Source organism: Pongo abelii, chromosome 20 (assembly GCF_028885655.2).
Source record: "Pongo abelii isolate AG06213 chromosome 20, NHGRI_mPonAbe1-v2.0_pri, whole genome shotgun sequence".
Taxonomy (NCBI): domain Eukaryota; kingdom Metazoa; phylum Chordata; class Mammalia; order Primates; family Hominidae; genus Pongo; species Pongo abelii.
Window position 1 is genome coordinate 53,485,074 of NC_072005.2, and position 26,280 is coordinate 53,511,353.

Below are 26,280 nucleotides of genomic sequence, written 5' to 3' on the forward strand. Positions count from 1 at the left end.
GTCTCTGAAGGAGGAAAGAGTTCCAGGGAAGCTGCTGACACGGGGATGGGCAAGAAATTGGACACATAGGTTAGTCGGGGCTGAGTTAGTTCCTGACACCACCCCCTTCCTTCCTCCCAGGTATTTGATGTGGCACCCCCTGGAGTCCGGAAATGCATCCTCTCCACCAACATCGCTGAGACCTCAGTCACCATTGACGGGATCCGCTTTGTAGTAGATTCTGGTAAGGACCACCATGAGCCCCTACCCACCACCCCCAAGGACTTAGGAGCATGGGATCCGGAGGTGTGCGCGTGTGGCAGGGGCGCACCAGCTTGGAGTGGGAAGTAAGTTGACTTTCCCATATCCAAAATGCTTGCCACCAGAAGTGTTTGGAATTTCGGGTTTTTTTGAATTTGGAACATTTGTATCTATTTTATTATTTGAGTATGTCAAATCCAGAAATCTGAAATCCTCCAGTGAGCATTTCATTGGAGGGTCACGTTAGTGCTGAAAACATTTCAGATTTTCGAGCATTTCAGATTTTGGATTTCCGGAATTGGGATGCTGGAAGACGATGTGTGGGGCCATGGACCAATGGCAACATTTTAATTTTTCTCACAGCTTCCAAGCCTGCTTCTGCCCTGGGCCTTTGTACTTACTGTTCTCTCTGCTGAGAGCTTTCTCCAGGTATCCACACAGGTGAGGCCCTCACCTCATTTCAGGGCCCGCATAAATGTCCCCCCATCAGAGAGGCCCATACTGTCCACTCTATCTAAGAGATATCCCCCTCCTCCATCCACTGTTGCTTCTCATATGAGGGGGATTGGCATTCTGTTTTTTGTTGTTGTTGTTGTTGTTGTTTTTGAGACGGAGCCTTGCTCTGTTGCCAGACTGGAGTGCAGTGGTGCAAGCTCCGCCTGCCGGGTTCAAGCGATTCTCCTGCTTCAGCCTCCCAAGTAGCTGGGATTACAGACATGCATCACCATGCCTGGCTAATTTTTGTATTTTTAGTAGAGATGGGGTTTCACCATGTTGCCCAGGCTGGTCTCGAACTCCTGACCTCAAGTGCTGCCTGCCTCAGCCTCCCAAAGTGCTGGGATTACAGGCTTGAGCCACCACGCCCCGCCTGGCATTCTATTTTATGTGCTGCTCTGTTTGCTCACTTTCTGTCTTCCTGACTGGAATGTTCGCTGGGAAGTCAGCATAGCATAGTGTTTGGAGACACTGGAGCCTGCTTGGCCAGGTTTAGTGCTGGCTGTGTGGCTGGAGTCATGTGACTGACACTTCATGTATTCTGAAAAATGACAATGACAGGCCGTCCTGGCTGGGCGCGGTGGCTCACACCTGTAATCCCAGCACTTTGGGAGGCCAAGGCAGGCAGGTCACTTGAAGTTAGGAGTTTGAGACCAGCCTGGACAACATGGTGAAACTCCGCCCCTACTAAAAATACAAAAATTAGTCAGGCATGGTAGTGCGTGCTTGTAGTCCCAGCTGCTCAGGAGGCTGAAGTGGGAGAATCACCTGAGCCCAGGAAATCGAGGCTGCAGTGACCTGTGATTGTGCCACTGCACTCAAGCCTGGGCAACAGAGCGAGAGATCCTGTTTAAAAAAAAAAAAGAGAGAGAAATTAAAAAAATAATGTCTGCCAGATGCCATGGCTCATGCCTGTAATCCCAGCACTTTGGGAGGCTGAGGCAGGTGGATCACCTGAAGTCAGGAGTTCAAGACCAGCCTGGCCAACATGGTGAAAACCCGTCTCCACCAAAAATACAAAAATGACCCGGGCATGGTGGCGGGTTCCTGTAATCCCAGCTACTCAGGAGGCTGAGGCAGGAGAATCGCTTGAACTCAGGAGGTGGAGTGAGCCGAGATCGTGCTATTGCACTCCAGCCTGGGCAATAAGAGCGAAACTCCATCTCAAAAAAAGAAAAGAAAGAAAATGTAAAAAAAGGTTGTTCTGACACTGGAGGAAATATGGTGCTCTGTTCAGTCCTGTGAGACTAGGGCCTTTGTTTAGCTCATTGCTGTTCCTCTAGTGCCTAGTGCAGTGCCTGGCATATAGTAGGTGTTTAATAAGTATTTATTGGATAAATGAACCTCTGAAGAAACAAAGACTTGGGAAAATAAATGAAAAGATGTGTGAGTGAAAGGCTGGGTGCGGTGGCCCACGCTTGTAACCCCATCACTTTGGGAGGCTGAGGCAGGCAGATTGCTTGAGCCCAGGAGTTTGAGATCAGCCTGCGAAACCCCGTCTCTGCAAAAAATTAGCCGGGCGTGTTGGCGTGCACCTTTAGTCCCAGCTACTGGGGAGGTTGAGCTAGGAGGATCATCGCTTGAGCCTGGGAGGTTGAGAATGCAGTGAGCTGTGACTGAGCCACTGCACTCCAGCCTGGGAGACAGTGAAACCCTGTCTCAAAAAAAAGATGTGGGAGGAAATGAAAGAATAAATGAACAAAATGTCAGAGTTGGGCCCAGAATAAGCCCTCGGTTAGCATTAACAGAATAAAGGAGTAAGTGAGGGTGTTGGCGAGTGGCTAGAGCCAGGCGCGTGGCCGGCCGCACGTGGCTGCCACACACAGACTCCCTTTCCTCCTTGCTCCCATCCAGGAAAGGTGAAGGAGATGAGCTATGACCCGCAGGCCAAGCTGCAGCGGCTGCAGGAGTTCTGGATCAGTCAGGCCAGCGCAGAGCAGCGGAAGGGCCGGGCGGGCCGCACGGGCCCCGGAGTCTGCTTCCGCCTCTATGCGGAATCGGACTATGATGCTTTCGCCCCCTACCCCGTCCCGGAAATTCGGAGGGTGGCCCTGGACTCGTTGGTGCTGCAGGTGAGGCACGGGCAGAAAGGGGACTATATCCTGACTGCTGGCACAGGGAGGAACCTGGGAGGCCTTTTTTATTTTATTTTATTTTATTTTATTTTGAGATAGGGTCTTGCTCTGTTACTCAGGCTAGAGTGCAGTGCTGTGATCACGGCTCACTGCTGCCTCCATATTACAGGCTCAAATGATCCTCCTACCTCCACCTCCCAAGTACCTGGGACCACAGGCACACGCCACCACGCTTGGCTCACTTTTAAAATTTTATTTATTTATTTATTTTTGAGACGGAGTCTCCCTCTGTCGCCCAGGCTGGAGTGCAGTGGCGCAATCTTGGCTCACTGAAACCTCTGCCTCCCAGGTTTAAGTGATTCTCCTGCTTCAGCCTCCCGAGTAGCTGGGACTACAGGTGCGCACCACCACACCCAGCTAATTTTTTGTATTTTCTTTTTTAGTAGAGACGGGGTTTCACCGTGTTAGCCAGGATGGTCTTGATCTCCTGACCTTGTGATCCACCCGCCTCGGCCTCCCAAAGTGCTGGGATTACAGGCATGAGCCACTGCGCCCGGCCTAACTTTTTTTATTTTCAGTAGAGATCAGGTCTTGCTATGTTGCCCAGGCTAGTCTCAAACTCCTGAGCTCAAGTGATCTTCCCACCTTGGCCTTCCAAAGTACTGGGATTACAGGCATGAGCCATTGTGCCCAGCCAGCCAGGAAGCATTTACTATAGGACCCAACCCCAGAGTGTCAGGGTCAGGAAGGATAGGGCTAGCCAAGCCACTGAGGGGAACCCATCCCTTCCAAATGTCAAAACCCTTGTTGAGGGGAGAATTGTTCCTTAAATCCACAGGGTCAGCTGGGCATGGTGGCTCACACCTGTAATCCCAGCACTTTGGGAGGCCAAGGCAGGTGGATCACTTGATATCAGGAGTTTGAGACCAGCATGACCAACACAGTGAAACCAGGCTCTACTAAAAATACAAAAAATTAGCTGGGTGTGGTGGTGTGCACCTGTAATCCCGGCTACTCGGGAGGCTGAGGCAGGAGAATTGCTCGAACCCGGGAGGTGGAGGTTGCGGTGAGCCGAGATCACGCCACTGCACTCCAGCCTGGGCAATAAAACAAGACTCCATCTCAAAAAAAAAAAAAATTTTCCATAGGGTCAAAAGAAGAACCAGTGACTCAGTCAGAATGCTTTGAGCTGTAACAGGAAACTTAGCAGGAAAGGGCTTTTAAAACCGGGGTTTCTCAATACATTTTATGTCATGATTTATATCTCATTTGTTAATTTAGCATAGGTTAGACTGCCATGACAAATACACATGGTCACGAATGGCCAACAGCAGAATGGTGGTTTACAGGTTGGCAGGCAATTTTCTTTATTCAGGGACCCAGGGTCCTTCACTGTTGTGGCTCTATAATTTCCCCAGGGGCTTTTCCTGCATGTGTGTCCAGCCAGCCAAAGGGTCAAGGGCGTGGGAAGTGAGTACAGGAGGGTTTGCGGGTCGAGCCTGCAAATGGTGCACTTACCTTGCACTCACCACTCCTGGTCGGTCCTCAGTCTCGTGGCCACGCCCAACCGTGAAGGAGGCTGGGAAGTGTAGTCCTTGTGCTCAGGAACAAAAGGAAAAGGAAAGTTGGGAGCAGCTGATGGTGTCTGCCACAGGCTCACGTGCGGGTGTAGCACAAACCAGTGGCCTTCCTGCAGGAGGTGCACACTATTTTCTATTCTGTTTGATGTCATCTTTTTTTTTAAAAAGATACTGGTGCTGCCGGGCACAATGAGTGACTCATGCCTGTTATCCCAGCACTTTGGGAGGCTGAGGCAGGAGGATTGCTTGAGGCCAGGAAGTTGAGACCAGCCTAGGCAACACGGTGAGGCCCTGACTCTACAAAAAATTTAAAAATTAGCCCGGTGTGGTGGCACACACCTGTGGTCCCACGCAGGAGGCTGAGGCAGGAGGATTGCTTGAGCCCAGGAGTTTGAGGCTGCAGTGAGCCTTGATTGCATCACTGCCCTTCAGCCTGAGTGATAGAGCAAGACCCTGTCTCATAAAAAAACAAAGTCCATGGGGTAGGTAGTCTTACCCTAATTTTTGGACCAGAAGAAGGATGCAGAGAGAGATAAAATATTGCCCCAGGTCACACAGCTGGCAAGTAGTAGAGTCAGGGCTCCATCCGAGGCCACCAGGCATCAGAGCCTGCTTCGTGAGTGGCCACTGGCTCCAGGCACAGTGGGCATCACCTCCTCCTCCTTTACCATCCGGAGGCACAAGCAAGGAACTGCCCTTCTCTGTGGGTCTAATTTTTAAGGCCACAGGAACATTTTCTAGAAGCCTCTGGCCAGTCTCTCATCCTCTCGTCAGCAGAACCGGGTCATGTGTGTTCACCCTATGCCCAGCAATTGTCTAGGGTTGTGGCATTGCCTGAATTGATCAGAGCAGTGTCTCAGCCCCAGCTGCATACTAGAAACACCTGGAGAATTTAAAAAAACCCATGCCCTGCTCCCTGCCTCTTTAAATTGAGCTTCTAATGTAAAGGTTCTTTATTTATTTATTTATTTATTTTTGGGACAGAGTCTCACTCTGTCACCCAGGCTGGAGTGCAGTGGTGTTATCTCGGCTCACTGCAACCTCCACCTCCCAGGCTCAAGTGGTTCTCCTGCCTCGGCCTCCCAAGTAGCTGGGACCACAGATGGGTGCCACCAGGCTCAGCTAATTTTTGTAATTTTAGTAGAGAGGGAGTTTCACCATGTTGGCTAGGCTGGTCTTGAACTTCTGACCTCAGGTGATCTGCCTGCCTTGGCCTCCCAAAGTGTTGGGATTACAGGCGTGAGCCACCACGCCTGGCCTATACAGGTTTTTGAATGAGTATTGGGTGAACTCCTAGATGGCATCAAGGCTTGGTCAGCAGGGGGGATGGAACAGCAGCTGCTTGCAGGTGGACGCCAGAACTTCTAGTGCCCTCAGATCAAAGCCAGGCGAACAGACTTCTCTGAGCTTCCTTCTCACTCTCTGGCTGTCACATGAGCTGCCTTGCCAGCCTCTCCTTCTTCCAGTCACCAGAGAGGTGCTGTTTGCTTACGTATGCCACGCCAGGCCCCGGGGTGGACATATGCTGCCACTTCATTCTCCCACCGCCTGCTGCCTGCCTGGGCTGCTGCCTGCCTGGGCTGCTGCATTAATTGGGCTGCTGCCTGCCTGGGCTGCTGCATTAATTGCGATTCTTTTGGTTTAAGAGAGAGAAATACAAGTGAAACTATTATAGGCAGAAAGGGGGATCTTACCATTTTGTGCATTCGTGAGGCGGCATGTCTAACTTAGGAACAATCCAAGAATTTCTCCATCTGCTGTAGATGGGCCCGTTTCCAAAAAATGGACAAAGTCAAAGGTCACAGCAGTTCTGGGTTAGTAAGATAGGCTTCCATCCTGGCCACAACCAGAGAGGATGCTGGGAATGCTCTTCCTGGCTCCAGTCTCACAGAAGGATTCTGATTGGTCCAGTTCAGGTCCTGTGCCTCTCCTCCATGGTCAGGGTCTGGGGCAAGATGTGCTTGGCAGACAGATACAGAGACAGCAGCCCTCCTTGCCTGCCTCTGCACAGTGGATCTTGACATTGGGAATTTTATTTTATTTTATTTTATTTTTGAGATAGAATCTCACTCTGTGGCCCAGGCTGGAGTGCAGTGGTGCAATCTCGGCTCAGTGCAACCTCTGCCTTCTAGGTTCAAGCAATTCTTCTGCCTCAGCCTCCCAAGCAGTTGAGATTACAGGCACTCGCCACCACACCCAGCTAATTTTTGTATTTTTAGTAGAGATGGGGTTTCACCATGTTGGCCAGGCTGGTCTCAAACTCCTGACCTCAAGTGATCCACCTGCTGCGGCCTCCCAAAGTGCTAGGATTACAGGCATGAGCCACTGTGCCTGGCTGACACTGGGAATTTGAGATGGAGCCTCGGTGTATTGCCAGGCTGGAGTGCAGTGCAGAGGCGCGATCTCGACTTACTGCAATCTCTACCTCCTGGGTTCAAGCGATTCTCCTGCCTCAGCCTCCCGAGTGGCATGCGCCACCACTAATTTTTGTGTTTTTAGTAGAGACAGAGTTTCACCATGTTGGCCAGGATGGTCTCGAACTCGTGACCTCAAGTGATCTGCTTGCCTTGGCCTTTCAAAGTGCTGGGATTACAGGTGTGCGCCACCACGTCCGTCCAACACTAGGAAATTTAAAATGTCATGAATTTGTGATCTCTGAGCTCCCCTGTGCTGCCCGGTGGCTCTTGTGTTCCCCAATCTTGGGGGTTTTGCTTCTCATTCTAGATGAAGAGCATGAGTGTGGGGGACCCCCGAACCTTCCCCTTCATCGAGCCCCCACCACCAGCCAGCCTGGAAACTGCCATCCTCTACCTCCGGGACCAGGGGGCCCTGGACAGCTCAGAGGCCCTCACACCCATTGGGTCCCTGCTGGCCCAGCTGCCTGTGGACGTTGTGATTGGTGAGTACCCACCCCCCTTGTGATCACTCAGGGCACCAGGAACGGGTATGGGCACAGCTCACTCTCTGAGTGGCCTGGGGGCAAGTCTGTTTCTCCCCTGGGTCCAGTTCATTTATTCACTCTTCACTGGGCCAGGCACTGTTCTAGGTGCTTGGCATATAGCAGTAGACAGAACAGACACAAATCTCTGGCCTCAGGGAGCTGACATTTTGGTGAAGAAGACCAGCAATAAATTAGGACAATAAGGAAAAGGCATAGTAGATCAGATGGTGCCTAGTGTTCTGGAGAGAAGAAACAACGGGGTTGGGGAATGGGGAGTTGCAGTTTATATTACAGGCCTCATGTATAAGGCAGACCTCACGGGGAAGGTAACATCTGTGCAGAGAAATGGAGATGAGGGCTAGGAGCCATGCAAATGCTGGAACATGCTTGCCAGCAGAAGTCGAGAAACATGGCCGGCACAGTGGCCCACACCTGTAATCCCAGCACTTTGGGAGGCTGAGGCAGGTAGATCACGAGGTCAGCAGTTTGAGACCAGCCTGGCCAACATGGTGAAACCCTGTCTCTACTAAAAATACAAAAATTAGCTGGGTGTGGTGGCACGCCCCTTAATCCCAGCCACTTGGGAGGGTGAGGCAGGAGAATCGCTTGAACCCGGGAGGCAGAGGTTGCAGTGATGCAGTGAGCTGAAACCATGCCACTGTACTCCAGCCTGGGCAACAGAGCGAGACTCCATTTCAAAAAAAAAGCAAAAACAAACAGGTGAGATTCATTTTGATAAAATAGCTGATTTAACCTAATATACCCAAAACATCTTAATTTTAACATAATCAATATAAACATGTTTGCAAGATTTTATGTTATTTTTTACCATACGACATCTTGGAAATCTTGGTTTGGACCAGCCATGTTCAACTGCTCAGTAGCCATGTGTCGCCAGAGGCGGCCATATTGGACAGTGCAGATGTAGCATGAGGGCGTTCGGGCAGTGGGAACAGCCAGTACAGAGGCCCTGTGGGGGCACATGCCTGCTGCTATGGGAACAGTGAGGAGCTCCGTGTGGCTGCAGTGGAGTGAGAGGGAGAAGGCGGGAGATGTAACCAACAGTCTCATCATTCATTCATTAAATACTTTTTTTTTTTTTTTTGAGACTGAGATTTGCTCTTGTTGCCCAGGCTAGAGTGCAATGGTGCCATCTCAGCTCACTACAACCTCCACCTCTTGAGTTCAAGCGATTCTCCTGCCTCAGCCTCCTGAGTAGCTGGGATTACAGGCATGCGCCACCATGCCTGGCTAATTTTGTATTTTTAGTAGAGCTGGCGTTTCTCTATGTTGGTCAGGTTGGTCTCGAACTCCCGACCTCAGGTGATCTGCCCGCCTCGGCCTCCCAAAGTGCTGTGATTACAGGCTTGAGCCACTGCTCCTGGACCATTGAATGTGTGTATGTGTATATATGTATATATATATATATATATATATATATATATATATATATACACACACACACACACACACACACACACATACACGCATATATATATACACACACACATACACACACACACACACACACACACGTTTTTTTTTCTTTTTGAGATGGAGTCTTGCTCTGTTGCCCAGGCTGAAGTGCAGTGGTGCAATCCCAGCTCATTGCAACCTCTGTCTCCTGGATTCAAGCAATTCTCCTGCCTCAGCCTCCTGAGTAGCTGAGACTGTAGGTGCCCGCCATCATACCTGGCTAATTTTTGTTTTGTTTTGAGACAGAGTTTGTGCTCTGTTGCCTAGGCTGGAGTACAGTGGTGTGATCTCAGCTCATTGCCACCTCCTGGGTTCAAGCAATTCTCCTGCCTCAGCTTCCTGAGTAGCTAAGATTACAGGCTCACGCCACCATGCCTGGCTAATTTTTGTATTTTTAGTAGAGACGGGGTTTCATCATGTTGGCCAGGCTGGTCTCGAACTCCTGACCTCAAGTGATCTGCCCACCTCAGCCTCCCAAAGTGCTGGGATTGCAGACGTGAGCCAGCATGCCCGGCCAGTATTTGTTTTTTCAGTAGAGAAGGAGTTTCGCCATGTTGGTCAGGCGGATCTCAAACTCCTGACCTCAAGTGTTCTGCCTGCCTCCCAAAGTGCTGGGATTACAGGCATGAGCCACTGTGCCCGGCCAGTATTTGTTTTTTTAGTAGAGACAAGGTTTCACCATGTTGGCCAGGCTGGTCTTGAACTCCTGGCTTCAAGTGATCTGCCCACCTTGGCCTCCCAAAGTGCTGCAATTACAGGCGTGAGCCACTGCGCCTGGCCAATGTTTGTTTTTTTAGTAGTGACAAGGTTTCACCATGTTGGCCAGGCTGGTCTTTGAGCTCCAGACTTCAAGTGATCTGCCCACTTTGGCCTTTCAAACTGCTGGGATTACAGGTGTGGGCCACAGTGCCTGGCCCATTCCTTAAATAATTTTTGAGCACCTGCTCTGTGCCAGGTCCTATTCTAGATGCCAGAGATACAACAGTGAATGAATAAAACAAAACTCCTGCCCTCACGGAGCTCACATGTAACAGGGGAGATGGACAGGGGCAGATCAATGAGTGAAAACACGGAATGTCAGCCGCTGATTGCTGCTCAGGTGGATGCAGGGCGCGGTGAGCACAGTGGGGGCTGGGAGCAGTGTTAATTGGCTGTCCTGGGAGGCCTCACTGAACGGTGACATCTGGGCAGAGGCCTGAAGGAGGGGAGGGGACAGCTGTCCCTCTGGCCCTGGGTCAGGTAAGGAGCTTTGAATTAGATGGGAAGTGTTTAAGTGGAACTGGGTCCTACGTGGCTGAAGGTGGCCAGAAAATTGATCAGTTGACCTGGCAGTTCTGTGAGGATCTGGAAAGGCTGGGTCCACAGAGGTTGATGGAGACCATTTTCAGTTCCCGGCCCTCCTGATCTCAGGTCTTCAGTAGCCAGTCACAAGCAGATGTGGTGCTCCTCGTCCCCATGCTGTTTCATCAGCAATAGGGCGTTAATCTTGAGGGATCTGGGGCCAGCAGACCCTCTGACCCTGTCGTTCTTGTGGCCGACGTGTGGCGCACCATCAGTGTCTCAGGCACTCACCTGACGCTGCAGATGCCACCACTAGAGGCTGGGTGTGGCCTGTGGTGTCTGGCTTGCAAGACTATTTCAGAGAATGTGACGCAAAGTGCCCTTGTTGTGCGTGAGTGACAGGAGAGACAGGCTCTCTTGCTTGGATTCCCCAGCACTTGGGGTCATGACAGGGTCTCCCTTGGGAGGCACAGGCAGGTGGGTTACCCAAGATCCCCCAAACGCAGAAAGAAGTCTTGGCTTTTCCACAGCTCAGACCCCTCCCACCTCTCTCCTCTGCACAGCGTGTCCCCAGCTCTGCCCCGCGCCCCTCTCTTGCAGGCTCAAGGATGTCAAAACTCTTCCTCTGCCTCATTCCTGAGTCATGCTCGCCCCTCCCGGGGAGCTCGCTAACTGAGGCTTGTTCATCTTGCCCGATTCTCCTGACTCAAGACTTTCTATTTCCAGCAGCCTGCAGCCCACCATGGCAGGACCACCTGTGTGTGTTAACACCATTAAAGCCCCCCATCCTTGCAGCACAGCGGGGCTTCAGTGTGGGCGGGAGGCTGGACCCGCTGGACTCGGAGGGCTGCCCAGGCTAAGAAGATGGTTCATTTTTGTTTTATTTATTTATTTAGAGATGGAGTTTCACTCTGTCCTCCAGGCTGGAGTGCAGTGGCATGATCTTGGCTCACTGCAACCTCCACCTCCCCGGTTCAAGTGATCCTCCCACCTCAGCCTCCTGAGTAGCTGGGATTACAGGCATGTGCCACCATACCCAGTTAATTTTTGTATTTTTTTTAGTAGAAACAGGGTTTCGCCACATTGGCCAGGCTAGTCTCGGACTCCTGACCTCAAGTGACCCACCAGCCTCGGCCTCCCTAAGTGCTGGGATTACAGGCGTGAGCCACTGCGCCCAGCCTCATTTTTGTTTTGGAAGGAAACAGGGCCAGAGCAGGGAGAATCTGAACTGAGAAGCAGAAGAATGTTCTGTGAGCGCTTGCTGTGTGCCGGCGAAAGGCTCTGTGGACTTGCCATTATTTCATCCTTACCTGCTGAGGGCAGGGCCTCTGATTGCCCCCAGTGTGTAGATGAGGAAACTGAGGCTGGGCCCAGGAGGCTCCTGAGGGCATGGGGAAGCCTGGCTTTGATCGGAGGTGTTGCTAAATGCCTCACACACATTATCTCCCTGAGGGCTGGAGGCAGGTGCCCCCACTTTCCCTGTGGGGAAAACGAGGCTCAGAGAACTGCTGCTCAGGGTCACGGTGGGAACCGAGAGGCACAGATGACCCTGTGCTGGGCGTCCTCTGTGCCAGGTGGAGTTCTGAGCACTTCACAGGGTGAAACACAAAGCACCCTCTTGGCAGACTGAGGAGAGACCAATGCTGTTGTTCCCCCATTTACAGATGGGGAAGCAGCGGCACGGCGAGGTGGGGCCACTTGTCCCTGGTGACAGAGCTGGGGTGTCCTGGAATAGGACAGGGGCCTGCATAGTATAGCCCCAAGCCCTGCTTTACAGCCACCTTTGTTTTATGAGGCCAGCTTTTTTTGTTTGTTTGGTTTTTGAGATGGAGTCTTGCTCTGTCACTCAGGCTAGAATGTAATGGCACGATCTCAGCTCACCGTAGCCTCCGCCTCCAGGATTCAAGTGATTCTCTTGTCTCAGCCTCCCAAATAGCTGGGATTACAGGCGCCTGCCACCACGCCCAGCTAATTTTTGTATTTTTAGTAGAGACGGAGTTTCACCAGGTTTGCCAGGCTAGTCTCAAACTCCTGACCTCAGGTGATCCACCCATCTTGGCCTCCCAAAGTGCTGGGATTACAGGCGAGGGCCACCACGCCTGGCCTTGGTTTTTTTTTGAGATGGAGTTTCACTCTTGTCACCCAGGCTGGGGTGCAGTGGTGCTATCTCTGCTCACTGTATCCTCCGCCTCATGGGTTCAAGCGATTCTCCTGCCTCAGCCTCCCGAGTAGCTGGGATTACAGGCACCCACCACCATGCCCGGCTAACCTTTATAATTTTAGTAGAGATGGGGTTTCACCATGGTGGCCGGGCTGGTCTTGAACTCCTGACCTCAGGTGATCTGCTTGAGTCCAGTTTTGTGACAGGCATTGTGGAAGGTCAGTGAAGGTCAACAGTGGGGGCGGGTCAGACACGTGACACAGACCACTAGTTACACGACAGGTGGGCAAGGGAGTCCCCCGAAGTCCAGCGTCAGCTCGGGTGCTCAGAACCAGGGGATGTCTAGATGCCCGCTGTGGAGCGCTCACAGATGGAGACAGGGTTCACCTCTCTCCAGGTGAGACTCGGCCACCCTGGGAGACGGTTGCTGCCACTTTTCCTCTCTGTGGCCTCCCCTTTCCCTGCCTCTCCCAGCTCCTGCCCCATCTTTCTCCATATCTTCTTTACCTTCTGTCCCCTCCTCCTCTTCCTCTTCCACCTTGACTTAAACAGAGGCGGCAGGAGAAGATTCATCCTGTGCTAGGCACAGGAGTCAGTGCCTGCCTGTGCCAGGGCAGAGCAAGAGGGACTCACTCACAGGTGACACTCTAGCGCAGAGGAGAGATGTCCACCACCATGGGTCAAAATGAGCTCCTAGAGCAAAGACCAAGCCAGGGAAGCATCAGAGCGCTGGGGGAGTGGGTTGTAAATAGCAAAGTGGGGAACTTGGTGACAGGAGTAGCCAGCGCTTAAGACAGCGTCTCCTGTGTGTCCAAGGAGGCAGGCACTGGCCATCTCCAGTCTACAGTTGGGGAAACCGAGGCCCTTGCCCATGGCCACGTGAGCAGAAAGCACAGCGCGTGGGTTTGAATCTGTCCATCTGGGTCACGAGGCCCTTAGTGGGCAAGATGGAGGGGGTGGGAGCAGGAGGGCAGGCGGAAGGGCGGGCCGGCTGTGCCTGTCCTGGCACCCAGGAGCCTCAGCCCCGTGTCCGCCGCTCCAGGGAAGATGCTGATCCTGGGCTCCATGTTCAGCCTGGTCGAGCCTGTGCTCACCATCGCGGCCGCGCTCAGCGTCCAGTCGCCCTTCACCCGCAGCGCCCAGAGCAGCCCAGAGTGCGCGGCAGCACGACGGCCACTGGAGAGCGACCAGGGTGACCCCTTTACGCTCTTCAACGTCTTCAACGCCTGGGTGCAGGTGAGGCTGGTGATGGGGCCCCTTTGTCTGTCACCCTGCTCAGGGCCAAGGCCTTCTGTGGCTGTGGCTCCTCCTCGTGTCCTACCCTCGGCCCCACCTTGGGAGGACCACTGAGCCCTCCGAAGACTGGGCCTGCCTGGGGAGGGCCATGTCTCCAACATCCATGCTCTCGGCTCAGGACAGCATGTGCCCAGGCCCAGGGCTGAGAGGAGCCTGGGGTTTCTGAGGCACTGATGAAAACCTGGGCCATCTGGAGAAAGTCCAGGCTGCTTGGGGGGCATCTGGAGATCCAGTATATGTCCCCTGAGTCCTCACCCTAACCCTGGCCCTGTAGTGTAGTGCTGGGGACCCATCAGTGCCAAAACTACCCTAGCCCTGCCCTCCCGGGGCTCACAGCCCAGTGCAGGGAGACAGACCACTGATGTGACAGTGACAACCCAGAGAGGGCTGGAATGGGGAGTCCAAGGGGCTGGGAGAGCCCAGCGGGGTGTCTAACCCAGTTTGTGGGTAGTCTGGGAGGGCTTCCCATAGGAGGGGGCACTGGGGCTGAGACCTGGAAGCAGGAGAGCAGGTGTCCCTGAGGGATGCCCGTGTTGGGGCTCTGGGTGCTGGGTCAGCCCCTCCCACCCCGCGCTGGCCCGGCCCTGACATCCTGGCGTCTGCCCCTCCACCCAGGTGAAATCTGAACGGAGCAGAAACTCTCGCAAGTGGTGCCGCCGCCGGGGCATAGAGGAGCATCGACTGTACGAGATGGCCAACCTTCGGCGCCAGTTCAAGGTGAGGCTCGGGAGGAGGGGTAAGGCTGGCCCCACCCAGGCAGACGCGTGCAAGCACACTCCAGAACACTGCTTCCCCCTCCCGGACAGTGGTCAGACCAGAATCCCACCCTGCACCCACCTCCCCCACCACCCGGTGACCAGGCATTGGGGCAGCCGGGCAGAGCAAAAGGGGGCAGAAATCAAGGAGGGCTTCCTGGAAGGGTGGACGGAGTCAGTGGACATGCAGCATCCTGGGGGAAGAGCTCGCCCTCCGGACGGGGGATGCTGAGCTGGCTGCATGGGCATGGTGTTGGAGGCAGCCTGCGGTTGTGGTTGGGGCCGGCACATCTGGAGCCAGACACCCCAGCCACGAATCCCGGCTCTGCCATTTCTGACAGTGTGGCCCCGGGTGTGTTACTGCTTGTCTCTGGGCCTCAGCTTCCCCTCGATAAAGAGAGGATAAAAATAGCACTTGCCATCCGGGCGTGGTGGCTCACGTCTGTAATCCTAGCACTTTGGGAGGGTGAGGTGGGTGGATCACGAGGTCAGGAGATCGTGACCATCCTGGACAACATGGTAAAACTCCGTCTCTTCTAAAAATACAAAAATTAGCCAGGCATGGTGGCACGTGCCTGTAATCCCAGCTACTTGGGAGGCTGAAGCAGGAGAGTCGCTTGAACCCAGGAGGCGGAGGTTGTGGTGAGCTGAGATTGAGCCATTACACTCCAGCCTGGGCAACAAGAGCGAAATTCCGTCTCAAAAAAAAAAAAATTGGGGTTTCTCCTGTGCCCACACAGTTCTGCAGCTTGTTTCATAGCTACTCTGTGGCTGTTCTCCATCTGAGTGCAGACAGACCTGCTGTTAGGTCCTTTTCTGTGGTTGTATCCACGGATTGGAGGATAGAATAAAAGGGTTCCTGGTGTAACCCATTCTCTTTGGTTGGAGATGGGCAAGCTGAGGCCCAGAGTGGGCAGTCACCCAGCCGACGCCTCCTGTACCATTTCTGGGGTCCCAGTGTTGGGGACCACAGATGCCCCGATTGCTCTGAGCATGGGTCCCGAGTTCTCTCTGGCTGCTAGAGCAGTGTTCAGGCTTCATTGATCCCCAGATGCTTTGAGAATCTAATGGAAAGTGTGAGCCCTTTGCACACACACGTGCACACACACATACAGACACACATGCACGCACAATCTCCTGTGTCCTCCATCAGTCAGGGCTCAGCAGGAAACAGGGTCCAACCAAATTGGGTCACTTGAGGAATGTTGACAAGATGTGGGCACAGGGAGGGCAGGGGTCTCAGATTTTATGGGTCACAGGCAGCTGGAGGGTCTGTTGGGTCCAGATGCTCAACCCCGCTGAGCCCCCTCCACTCTCCACTTGGTCATTCTGGGATGAGGCCCAGGACTTGGCATTCCCAGCAAGTGCCCAGATGCCCCAGGGCTACACTTGGAAGCGCTAGCGCAGGACGCCCACCAGGGCTGTGTGGGAAAGCAGGGCCCCCCAGACCCGAGGGGCAGGTGGGACGGTCAGCAGAGCCTGGAGCCAGCTGTGGGAAAAGGCACTGGATGCCCCTGTCTGCCTCCTCCTGCCCCTGGCCCCGGCATTCCCTCCGCCGACAGCGAGGACAGTTCTCCCTCTGGAGCATCGATCCATGCCCAGCGCCATGCGAGGGGCTGTTCTCATTCAGCCCCCTTTGGGCACTAGCAGCCCTGCCACCGGGAGGGTCCCCATTTCCATGAGTCCAGAGCCCACTGAGCCTGCCCTGAGGCCCTCACCCCTACCCACCTGCCCCTAGGAGCTGTTGGAGGACCACGGGCTGCTGGCTGGGGCCCAGGCTGCGCAGGTGGGGGACAGCTACAGTCGGCTGCAGCAGCGCCGGGAGCGCCGGGCCCTGCACCAGCTGAAACGCCAGCACGAGGAGGGCACGGGGCGCAGGCGCAAGGTGCTGCGGCTGCAGGAGGAGCAGGACGGCGGCTCCAGCGACGAGGACAGGGCTAGCCCAGCCCCCCCAGGGGCCAGTGATGGCGTGGACATCCAGGTGGGCACCATGGGCTGTGGGGTGTGGGGGTAGGTGGGTGGGGTTTACCAAGGTGGGCCTTGGCCTCTCCTGGGGGGTCCCAGGGGACATGGCCCTGTCCTTATTTCAGGAGCCGGGTTTCCATGGACGGTGCTTGGTCCCAGGTATCTGCAGAGCCTGGGGGTCTGCGGATCATGGTAGGAGCCCCTCAGGTCCCCTAAGACTCTGCTTCCCCGTGCTCCCCCCAGGATGTGAAGTTCAAGCTTCGGCATGACCTGGCACAGCTGCAGGCCGCCGCCAGCTCAGCCCAGGACCTGAGCCACGAGCAGCTGGCTCTGCTGAAGCTGGTGCTGGGCCGGGGCCTGTATCCGCAGCTGGCCATCCCCGACGCCTTCAACAACAGCCGAAAGGACTCAGACCAGGTGGGGCCTGTTCTGCCCCGTCCTATGTTTTGTCCTCCAACACAGGAACCCTGAGTGCCTGTCCTGTGCCGGGGATGCAGTGGTGACTGAAACAACCCTGGTTCTGTCCCCATGGGGCTCACAACCCAGTGGGAAGACAGACCCGTCCCCAGACAACCCAGAGTGGGCAGGGCTTGGGGAGTCAAGAGCACTATAGGAGCCCACAGGGGGCATCTGCCCCAGATTTGGAGGAGTCAGGGAGGGCTTCCTGGAGGAGGGCACCTGGGCCAGAGGGTGGAGGAGAGGCATCCTGGGCAGAGGAGAGAGCAGATAGGAGGACCTGTGCTTTCTCTCCGCAGATTTTCCACACGCAGGCCAAGCAGGGCGCCGTGCTGCACCCCACCTGTGTCTTCGCTGGCAGCCCCGAGGTGCTGCACACACAGGAGCTGGAGGCCAGCAGCTGCGATGGAAGCCAAGGTACAGTGAGCCCAGGCAGAAGGAAACCCCATCCGGGATGTGAGGGGCAGGGATACCGTGAACTCCCGGGCCCCTCTGGCTGGGGCTCCCACACCGGCCCAGGCTGGTATTGACGGGGGCCCACAGGAGGGGAAGTTCCAGGGCCAGGCCTCCCTGGGTAGCCTTGGGTGACTCACCCCTGCTGGGCTTCACCCTCCCCATGGTGGTGATAGTCAACCTGAGCCAGTGTGGCTGTGCCCAGAGAGTGAGCACCAGTCAGGGGGCCTGTCCTATGGACTCTGTGAGCTCCCAGCTGGGTCCTGCAGAGGGAGGCCCCCCTGGCACTCGTGTGCATGGAAGGGTGTCTCGCTGCAGGCATGGCTGCATGCTGGGAGTCACATTCAGATTTGGCTGACCTTCTTGTCTGAGCCAGGCCACCAAAGCCATGCTGTAAGCATATTCTTTCTACCGATGTGTACTTTGACCAGGTGGGACAGGCGGGCTTCTGATGGGCCTGGGTGGGCCAGGGTGGGCCTGAGCGGTCCTCCTCAACCTTTCAGACGACAAGGACAAGATGAGCAGCAAACACCAGCTCCTCAGCTTCGTGTCCCTGCTGGAGACCAACAAGCCGTATCTGGTGAACTGCGTCCGCATCCCTGCCCTCCAGGTGGGCCTCTGCCCCACCCCGCCCCCATGCCCAGATATGAGGGCTGCGTTGCCCAGGGTGGTGGGTGGGGGCACCACGTGGGCTTGGAGGGGCTACCTGGCACCTGGGCTGGCCGCAGGCGTCAGCCTTGGGCCGTTGCTGTGGCTGCTTTTTCTCTCATTCATGGACTTGCTCAGCAGTTAACCTGCCGAGTGCCTGCTGGGTGCCAGGCGCTGTGCCAGGTGCCAAGGGCGCAGCAGGGAACCAGGCATGAAGCCCAGCCCCTGCCCTCCCGGGCTCCAGTGGTAGGGGACAGTGACAGCAGTAGCACAGTGACGCCCTGAGCGACATGTGGGAGGGTGGTGCTGGGCAATAGAGAGTAGGGTGGGGGTGAGGGTGGACACAGGGTGTGGTACAAGATAAGGCCACCTGGTGTCCCCAGGCAGAGACCCAAAGAGGAGAGTGTGTGGATCTCGGGGCAGAGTGTTCCAGGCAGTGGGGTGGCCTGCACAGAGGCTCTGAGGCAGACATGTGCCTGGCGTGTAGTCAGCAAGGGGGAGTGTGCGGAGATGAGGCCAGAGAGGCAAGGGAGACAGGACCCTGGGGACTTCTCAGCAGAGCTGGGACAGAGTCCCAGCCAGGAGGGCCTGCAGCCGCCAGGAGGGAGAGAAGGGTGCGGCCCAGGTGGAGGCTGAGGCCGAACTCAGATCATGGATACCCTTGCATGGGCACCGGCAGCAGAGCCATGGGCCCCACAGCAGCCACTGCCCTGCCCCTAGTGCTCCTCAAGCGTCTTTGTGATCCTAGGCCTGGCCTCGGAGTCCTCACGCAGCCCTGTGGGTCTCCCTTTATAGAGGGGACTGAAGCTCAGGCAGGGGCGGGGATACGTCACCTGTCTAAGTCACACAGCGAGCAGGTGGCCAAGCCAGAGCTCCCGGGCCACACTACCCCCTCCTGCCTCCCGGCTCACTACCAGCACTCCCCGGCTTGGGTCCCAGGGAACGTGGAGGGAAGAGAGGAACCTGCGGGCTCCCAGAGCCTCAGGGTTTTGTTGACACGGTGATTGCCACCAACACCACAAAAGCCAGCTCAGCTCAGTCACTTCTGTGCGTGTCCACACCTCCCTCGAGCCCGCCTGGTGGGCCAGGCACCGTTAGTGCACCGGGGGTGCAGCTGTGGTCAGTGTCAACCAAACTCCCCACCCTCATGGGGCTAAGACAGGATGGTGGAGGCAGACGGTAAACCAAAAGGGTGATGCTGGGTGCTCATGTGAGCACGGGAAAGCAGGCAGCACGCAGGCTGAGGGACAGAGGATTGGCGACCAGCGGGGCCGCAGGAAGCGGAACAGACCTGCTACCTGAGGCACTCTCTCCCTGCACTGGACCGCTTGTTGAGAGAATCTGGCCACCTCACACCTGGAATCCCAGCACCTTGGGAGGCTGAGGTGGGAGGATCGTTTGAGCCCAGGAGTTCAAAGGCAGCCTAGGCAACATAGGGAGACTCTATCTCTACAAAAAATTTTAAAAAGTTAGCTGGGCGTGGTGGTATGCACCTGTAATCCCTGCTACTTGGAGGCTGAGGCAGGAGGATCACTTGAGCCTGGGAGATCAAGGCTGCAGTGAGCTGCAGTTGTTGACACTGCACTCCAACCTGGGTGACAGAGTGAGACACTGTCTCAAAAAATAATAAGCGCACGCCTATAATCCTGGCACTTTGGGAGGCCGAGGTGTGTGGATCAGTTGAGGCCAGGAGTTTGGGACCAGCCTAGCCAATGTGGTGAAACCCCATCTCTACTAAAAATACAAAAATTAGCCAGGTGGGTGGCGCGTGCCTGTAATCCCAGCTACTCGGGAGGCTGAGGCAGGAAAATCGCTTGAACCCGGGAGGTGGAGGTTGCAGTGAGCCAAGATTGCGCCACTGCACTCCAGCCTGGGCAACAGAGTGAGACTCATCTCAAATAAATTAATAAATTAATAATAATAAAAAGAAGATGGAGAAACTTCACATTCACATAAGCAGGCAGAACAGTATATGGAGCCCTCCTGTATCATCCCCGGCCCCCAAACCATCCACACATGGCCAGTCCTGCCCTTTCCTCTGCCCTGGCCCCAGCCCTGAGAATTTTCCCCAACATCTTATGAGCCACAGCACTGGTAATTACAGCGCTGACTTCCGTCCTCACAGAGGAGCGGGTGCTCACGGTCTGGGCTCTCCCTGCACGTCATGTGTGTCTGAGTGCCTGCTGTTCCTCTGCCACCCTGCCTGAGAATGCAGCTGTCTCTCTCCCAGCACGCTCCCATCTGCCGCCCCGCCACCCCAGCCCCCTTCCCTGACTCAGTGGCTGCCTTGTTCATGCCATATCCCCAGCACCCAGAGGGGTGCCTGGTACAGTGGGTAGATGGCGGGTAGGTGGATGCCTTGCATAGACAGGGCTGGTGGGTGGGCAGGAGCCCAGCCAGGCAGGGCCTGTCTCCAACAGCGCCCTGCCCCTCACACCTACTCCCTGTCTTCTGCCCCCTCTCTTTCAGTCCCTCCTGCTTTTTAGCCGGTCTTTGGACACCAACGGTGACTGCTCCCGCCTGGTGGCCGATGGCTGGCTGGAGCTGCAGCTGGCAGACAGTGAAAGTGCCGTCCGGCTCCTGGCGGCTTCCCTGCGGCTCCGTGCCCGCTGGGAAAGTGCCCTGGACCGGCAGCTGGTGCATCAGGCCCAGCGGCGGCTGGAGGAGGAGGAGCAGGATGTGCCAGTCAGCCCCAAGGAGGTGGCCACCCTGAGCAAGGAACTCCTGCAATTCACGGCATCCAAGGTACCCTCCACCAGGGTGCCCATGCCTGCCTATGGCCAGAAGGGGTGTCCGCCACTGGGCTTGAGCCTCGGGAAGGCCTGGCTTCCCATTCACTCCATGTGGGCACATTTGGGGGTTCTCAGGCCACAGAGGTTCAGTCACTTACACAAGGTCACTCCACCGGTCTGGGTGGAGCCAGGATTTGATCCCAGGAGCCTGGTTCCAGAGGCCACGCTACCCACTGCTGCCTTGTTTACTAAGCACCTTCTGCAAGTGTGGCTGATCCCCCCTTGCTAACAGTCAAGGACGGGCAGGGTGTGAGAGGGAAGCCATAGGCGTCTGCTTGCGGATGGGAAGAACTGAACTGAGCAGACTTGAAACCAGCCCCAGACTCTTAGGTGGGGAGTGGAAATTGCTCCTGGTTGTACTTCATGTGGGTGGGGTGGGGAGAAGGGTGCAATCCAGGCTGACTTCCTGGAGTAGGGGGGCTTGAGGAGAAAGGGGCAGGAACCCAGTGAGCCATGGAGAGGGGACCAAGGCTGACATGCTAGGAGGAGGAGCGGGGAGGCGGCCAGACTTAAAGGTTAGACTCAAGGTCTGAATGGGGTCCCACCAGTGACAGGGGCAGAAGAGGGGCCTGGGGAAGGCAGTTTAGATGGGGGTGGGTTATCAGGTATATTCTAGACAAACCCCTGGTCATGTGTGTCTGCCACTAAATTGTGATTGGCTTAAGCACTTGGCTCCCATAACTGCAAAGCCCGAGGGAGGGCTTCAGGCACAGCTGGATCCAGGTGCTTTGGCAGCATCTCCCTGAGTCTGTCTCTCTCCATTTCCTGTCTCTCCTTCCTTAGATTCCTTACAGCCTCCGGCGGCTCACAGGGCTAGAAGCCCAGAACATGTATGTGGGACCCCACACCATCCCAGCCACCCCCCATCTTCCTGGCCTCTTTGGCAGCTCCACCCTGTCCCCCCACCCCACCAAGGGGGGCTACGCAGTCACTGACTTCCTCACCTACAACTGCCTCACGGTGAGCATGAACCCTCCTTCCCTGAAGGTGGGATTTCAGGAAGACCCCACCCCTGACCCCACCACCCCGTTTCACCTTAGTCCAGGGATGTGGTTCCCAAGTGGGGCCTGTGGCCCTGAGGGCTTCTGGGAAGGGTCCTGGGGGGGCACTTGGGTGGTGGGTGGCACTTGGCGGGGGCCCAGCCCTGACAGCTGGCCTGCCACAGAGTGACACAGACCTGTACAGCGACTGTCTCCGAACCTTCTGGACCTGCCCCCATTGTGGCCTGCACGCGCCCCTCACGCCCCTGGAGCGCATCACCCATGAGAACACCTGCCCCCAGGCCCCACAGGATGGGCCCCCAGGTAAGCACAGGACTGTGGGGACCCGGCCACCTCTGCCCAGCCGTCTGCCCATCCCATGATGGTCTCCTGTGCGTGTGGGCACTTGCTAGAGCTTCGAGGACTGACGACCTCCACCCGCTGGCCCTGGCTGGTGCCACACACAGACCTTGTCCTGAAGATCAGGAGCCCAAGGCAGGGAGGGCCTGGAGCGCCACCTCTTTCTGTCTGCCTGTCCCCTGTGGTGTCTCTGTATTGCTGTCTTTGTCTCTCTATGGCTATGTCTCTTGTTATTTTTCTCTGTCCTGCAGCTATCTCTGCCTTGGTGACGTCCACCCTGTTGTCACCCAGGGATGCCACACACTGGGGTTCAGTGGGGGAGACAGCACTGGGGCCACATGCCCCCACCCCAGGGGCTGGCTCTGTCTGCCTCTCAGTCTCCATGTGTCTCCTTGTGTCTTTCTGTCTCTCTCACTGGCAGGGATGCAGAGTAAAGACAGACCTGTGTATTTTTATTAATCTGGGAGGGCTTCCTGGAGGAGGCAAAACTGAGTTCTCCAAAGGCCAGGAGAGAACCTGAGCCCCATGGGTGCCTGGCATTTGGGTGCGGGTAGACCTGTGCACTGAAACACGCCCCTCACAGCCTCCTCCTTTTCCTCCCTTAGGGGCTGAGGAAGCTGCCCCTGAAACCCTCCAGAAGACATCTGTCCTGCAGAGGCCCTACCACTGCGAGGCCTGCGGGAAGGACTTCCTGTTCACACCCACAGAGGTGCTGCGCCACCGGAAGCAGCACATGTGAGCCGGGCCAGGAGCCCTGCCCACCTCCCCGCAGCCTGCCTGCCCTCCAGCCCAGGACTAGGGGCAGGACTCTTGCCTGAACCCCCAGCCTGGGCTTAGCCCTGTGGTCCTGTCCCAGTGCAGAGGGCCTGGAGCATGGATTGTGAATAAAGCCTCACCTGCCGACACACACTGTTAAGCCTGCACCTGCCCATCCAGAAAGCAGCAGCTGCCCCGTTAGTCCTCCCCAGGGTCTAGCTTTCCTTCTTCCTGCTGCAGGGTGCTGCCTGCGGGGTCCTGGGTAGGAGGGGCATTAGAGCCAGCAGGGACCTCCCATGTCTCCCAGTTCCAGGTGCAGGTTCTTAGCACCTCCGCGGCCGCTCTCTCTTGAATCCATCCTCAGTCTCTGCTTCCCCTTGAAGTAGGGGGACCCTGAATTTGCCCATCCACCTGGGTCGCTTTGAGAGTTGTGCAGGGGGGGCTGGGGGCTCTGGTGTTCATGTGGGACCACAGGCTGCACCATAAGACCCACTCACAATAAAAAAATAAAAGAACAGGCTGAGCCGGGCATGGTTGCTCACGCCTGTAATCCCAGCACTTTGGGAGGCTGAGGCAGGTGGATCGCCTGAGGTCAGGAGTTCGAGACCAGCCTGGCCAACATAGTGAAACCCTGTCTCTACTAAAAATAGAAAAATTTAGCTGGGTGTGGTGGCAGGCATCTTTAATCCCAGCTACTGGCGAGGCTGAGGCAGGGGAATCACTTGAACCTGGGAGGCGGAGGCTGCAGTGAGCTGAGATCACGCCATTGCACTCCAGCCTGGGCAACAAGAGTGAAACTCCGTCTCAAAAAAAAAAAAAAAAAAATCAGGCTGAGGCAGGTGGATTGCCTGAGCTCAGGAGTTTGAGACCAGCCTGGGCAACACGGTGAAACCTCATCTCTACTAAAATACAAAAAATTAGCTGGGTGTGGCAGCGTGTGCCTGTGATCCCAGCTATTCAGGAGGCTGAGACAGGAGAATTGCTAGAACCCAGGAGGTGGAGGTTGCTGTGAGCTGAGATTGTGCCACTGCACTCCAGCCTGGGCGACAGCGAGACTCCGTCTCTTAAAAAAAAAAAAAAAAAAAAAAAAAAAGAAAGAAAGAAAAAGAAAATGAAAAGAACAATAAAATGATTCAGGAGAAAAAGAAGGCATGGCATAGGAATGGAAGGAAGATAACCTGTAGGTCCTACAGATGTGAAAAGGAGAAGGGAATACGATAAACAACGTGCCGCACAGAAATTCACTCATTTGAAATGGAAAAAATTATTGAAAGACACTAACTACCCAAAGCTCATTCAGGAAGAAACAGATAACCGGAACAGCTCTATTAAGGAAACGTAATTCATAGTTAACAAAGAGAACAGGCTCAGGTGGGCTCCCTGGTGACGTCTACCAAACATGGAAATTATACTCGCCCACACCCACTTGGCCACAACATAGGGGAGGACGCCTCCCGACTGATGTTATGAAGTCAGCATTATCCTGCTGCTAAAACCAGGCTATGACAATACAAGAAAACTCTAGGCCAATATTCCTTATGAACATAGACACAAAAACCCTAAATAGAAGTTCAGCACATCATATTTAGCAATATATAAATACAGTACATCATGGCCAACTGGGGCTTATTCTAGGAATGCAAGGTTGATTTAACATTTGAAAATCAATCTGATTCACCATATTAGAAACAGAAAAAAAAAAAAGGTTGGGCATGGTGGTTCATGCCTGTAATTCCAGCACTTTGGGAGGCCCATAAGGGTGGATCAGTTGAGTCCAGGAGTTCGAGACTGGGATGGGGAACATAGCGAGACCCCGTCTCTATTAAAAAACAAAAATTAGCCAGGTGTGGTGGTACACGCCTATAGTCCCAGCTGCTCGGGAGGCTGAGGTGGGAAGATCACTTGGTGTCAGAAGGCAGACATTGCAGTGAGCTGAGATTGTGCCACTGTACTCCAGCCTGGGCAATAGAGCAAGACCCCATCTCAAAGAAAAAAAGTATATAAACCCCTAGTTTTAGTCAGGGAGATGGATTTGAGACTGATTTCCCATCTCCTTGGCTGCACATCTGATTAAAGCCTTCTTCCTTGGCAATACTCGCCTTAGTGATTGGCTTTCTGTGCGACCAGCAGCAGGACCTGGACTGAACCCCTGGTTTTTGGTAACAGATTCATTCAACAATTTTTTTTTTTTTTTTTTTTTTGAGACAGGGTCTCGTTCTGTTGCCTGGGCTGGAGTGCAGTGGTGCAATCTCAGCTTACTGCAGCCTCCACCTCCTGGGCTCAAGTGATCCTCCCAAATCAATCTCCCAAGTACCTGGGACTACAGGCGTGTGCCACCATGCCCAGCTAATTTTTGTGTGTGAATAGGTTTGTTTGTTTTTTGTAGAGAGAGTTTCGCCATGATGCCCAGGTTGGTCTGGAACCACTGGGCTTCCTTTCTTTCCAAGGAAGGCTTTAATCAGATGCGCAGCCGAGGAGATGGGAAATCAGTCTCAAATTTGTCTCCCTGACTAAAACTAGGGGTTTATATACTTTTTTTCTTTGAGATGGGGTCTTGCTCTGTTGCCCAGGCTGGAGTGCAGTGGCACAATCTCAGCTCACTGCAATGTCTGCCTTCTGACACCAAGTGATCTTCCCACCTCAGCCTCCCGAGCAGCTGGGACTATAGGTGTGCACCAACACACCTGGCTAAATTTTGTGTTTTGTGATCTGCCCACCTCAGCCTCCCAAAATGCTGAGATTACAGGTGTGAGCCACTGCACCCGGCTCATTCAACAGTATTTATTTATTTATTTTTGAGACGGAGTTTCGCTCTTGTTGCCGAGGCTGGAGTGCAATGGCTCAATCTCGGCTCACTGCAACCTCCGCCTCTCGGGTTCAAGCAATTCTCCTGCCTCAGCCTCCCAAGTACCTGGGATTACAGGCACCCGCCACCATGCCCAGCTAATTTTGCATTTTTAGTAGAGACGGGGTTTCACCATGTTGGCCTAGCTGGTCTTGAACTACTGACCTCAGGTGATCCTCCCGCCTCAGCCTCCCAAAGTGCTGGGATTACAGGCGTGAGCCCCTGCACCCGGCCGTGACCAATATTCTTAATCCGTCCTCTAGTGCTGGCCACTCTAAAACTTCACAAAAGTGTGCTTTCTGTGTCTAGCTTCTTTTACCCAACATGAGGTTACATGGACTTGGTTCATTCATTCTGTTCTATGAATTCATCACAATATATCTATTCTTTTGTCCAGGGACATTTGGCTTCCAGAAACCTACCCCTAACACCAGCCCTTCCCTCCCTCTGCAGAACAAAGACCCCATCAGAGGGGATGTGCTGGGTGTCACGGTTGGCTTCTGGGAGGAGGAAGGTCAGAGCTAAGACCTGAAGGATGATGAGGTATCGGGTAGGTGGAGGGGAGAAGCTCAGGAGGCGGGAAAGACGGAGGTGCACAGGCTTGGTTCCAGGCACAAATAATGTTACTAGGAGCACACAGTACCTGGATTTTGATGAACACATTGTACATTTCCATCCTGTATGTATCCAGGGTTATAGGACATGATTATAGGACATGCATATAT

General features: G+C 54.8%; 1 protein-coding gene across 8 annotated transcripts in view; it reads left to right on the plus strand.

Moving 5' to 3' along the window:
- DHX34 (DExH-box helicase 34) overlaps positions 1–22,859 on the plus strand; it is a 33,538-nt gene extending 10,679 nt beyond the window's left edge. For 6 of the 8 annotated variants that reach the window (XM_003779211.5, XM_054540795.2, XM_024238000.3 and 3 more), the window contains 13 exons: positions 121–223; positions 2,590–2,807; positions 7,115–7,289; positions 13,292–13,485; positions 14,161–14,262; positions 16,039–16,281; positions 16,509–16,682; positions 17,021–17,138; positions 17,678–17,784; positions 20,292–20,567; positions 21,398–21,574; positions 21,780–21,918; positions 22,560–22,859. In XM_003779211.5, coding sequence (XP_003779259.4) covers positions 121–223; positions 2,590–2,807; positions 7,115–7,289; positions 13,292–13,485; positions 14,161–14,262; positions 16,039–16,281; positions 16,509–16,682; positions 17,021–17,138; positions 17,678–17,784; positions 20,292–20,567; positions 21,398–21,574; positions 21,780–21,918; positions 22,560–22,693 — 2,160 coding nt within the window. In that variant the 3' untranslated portion in view covers positions 22,694–22,859. The remainder of the gene's footprint in view (positions 1–120; positions 224–2,589; positions 2,808–7,114; positions 7,290–13,291; positions 13,486–14,160; positions 14,263–16,038; positions 16,282–16,508; positions 16,683–17,020; positions 17,139–17,677; positions 17,785–20,291; positions 20,568–21,397; positions 21,575–21,779; positions 21,919–22,559) is intronic. The other 2 variants (XM_054540794.2, XM_063720165.1) reach the window with 1 other exon arrangement.
- Positions 22,860–26,280: the final 3,421 nt, after the last annotated feature.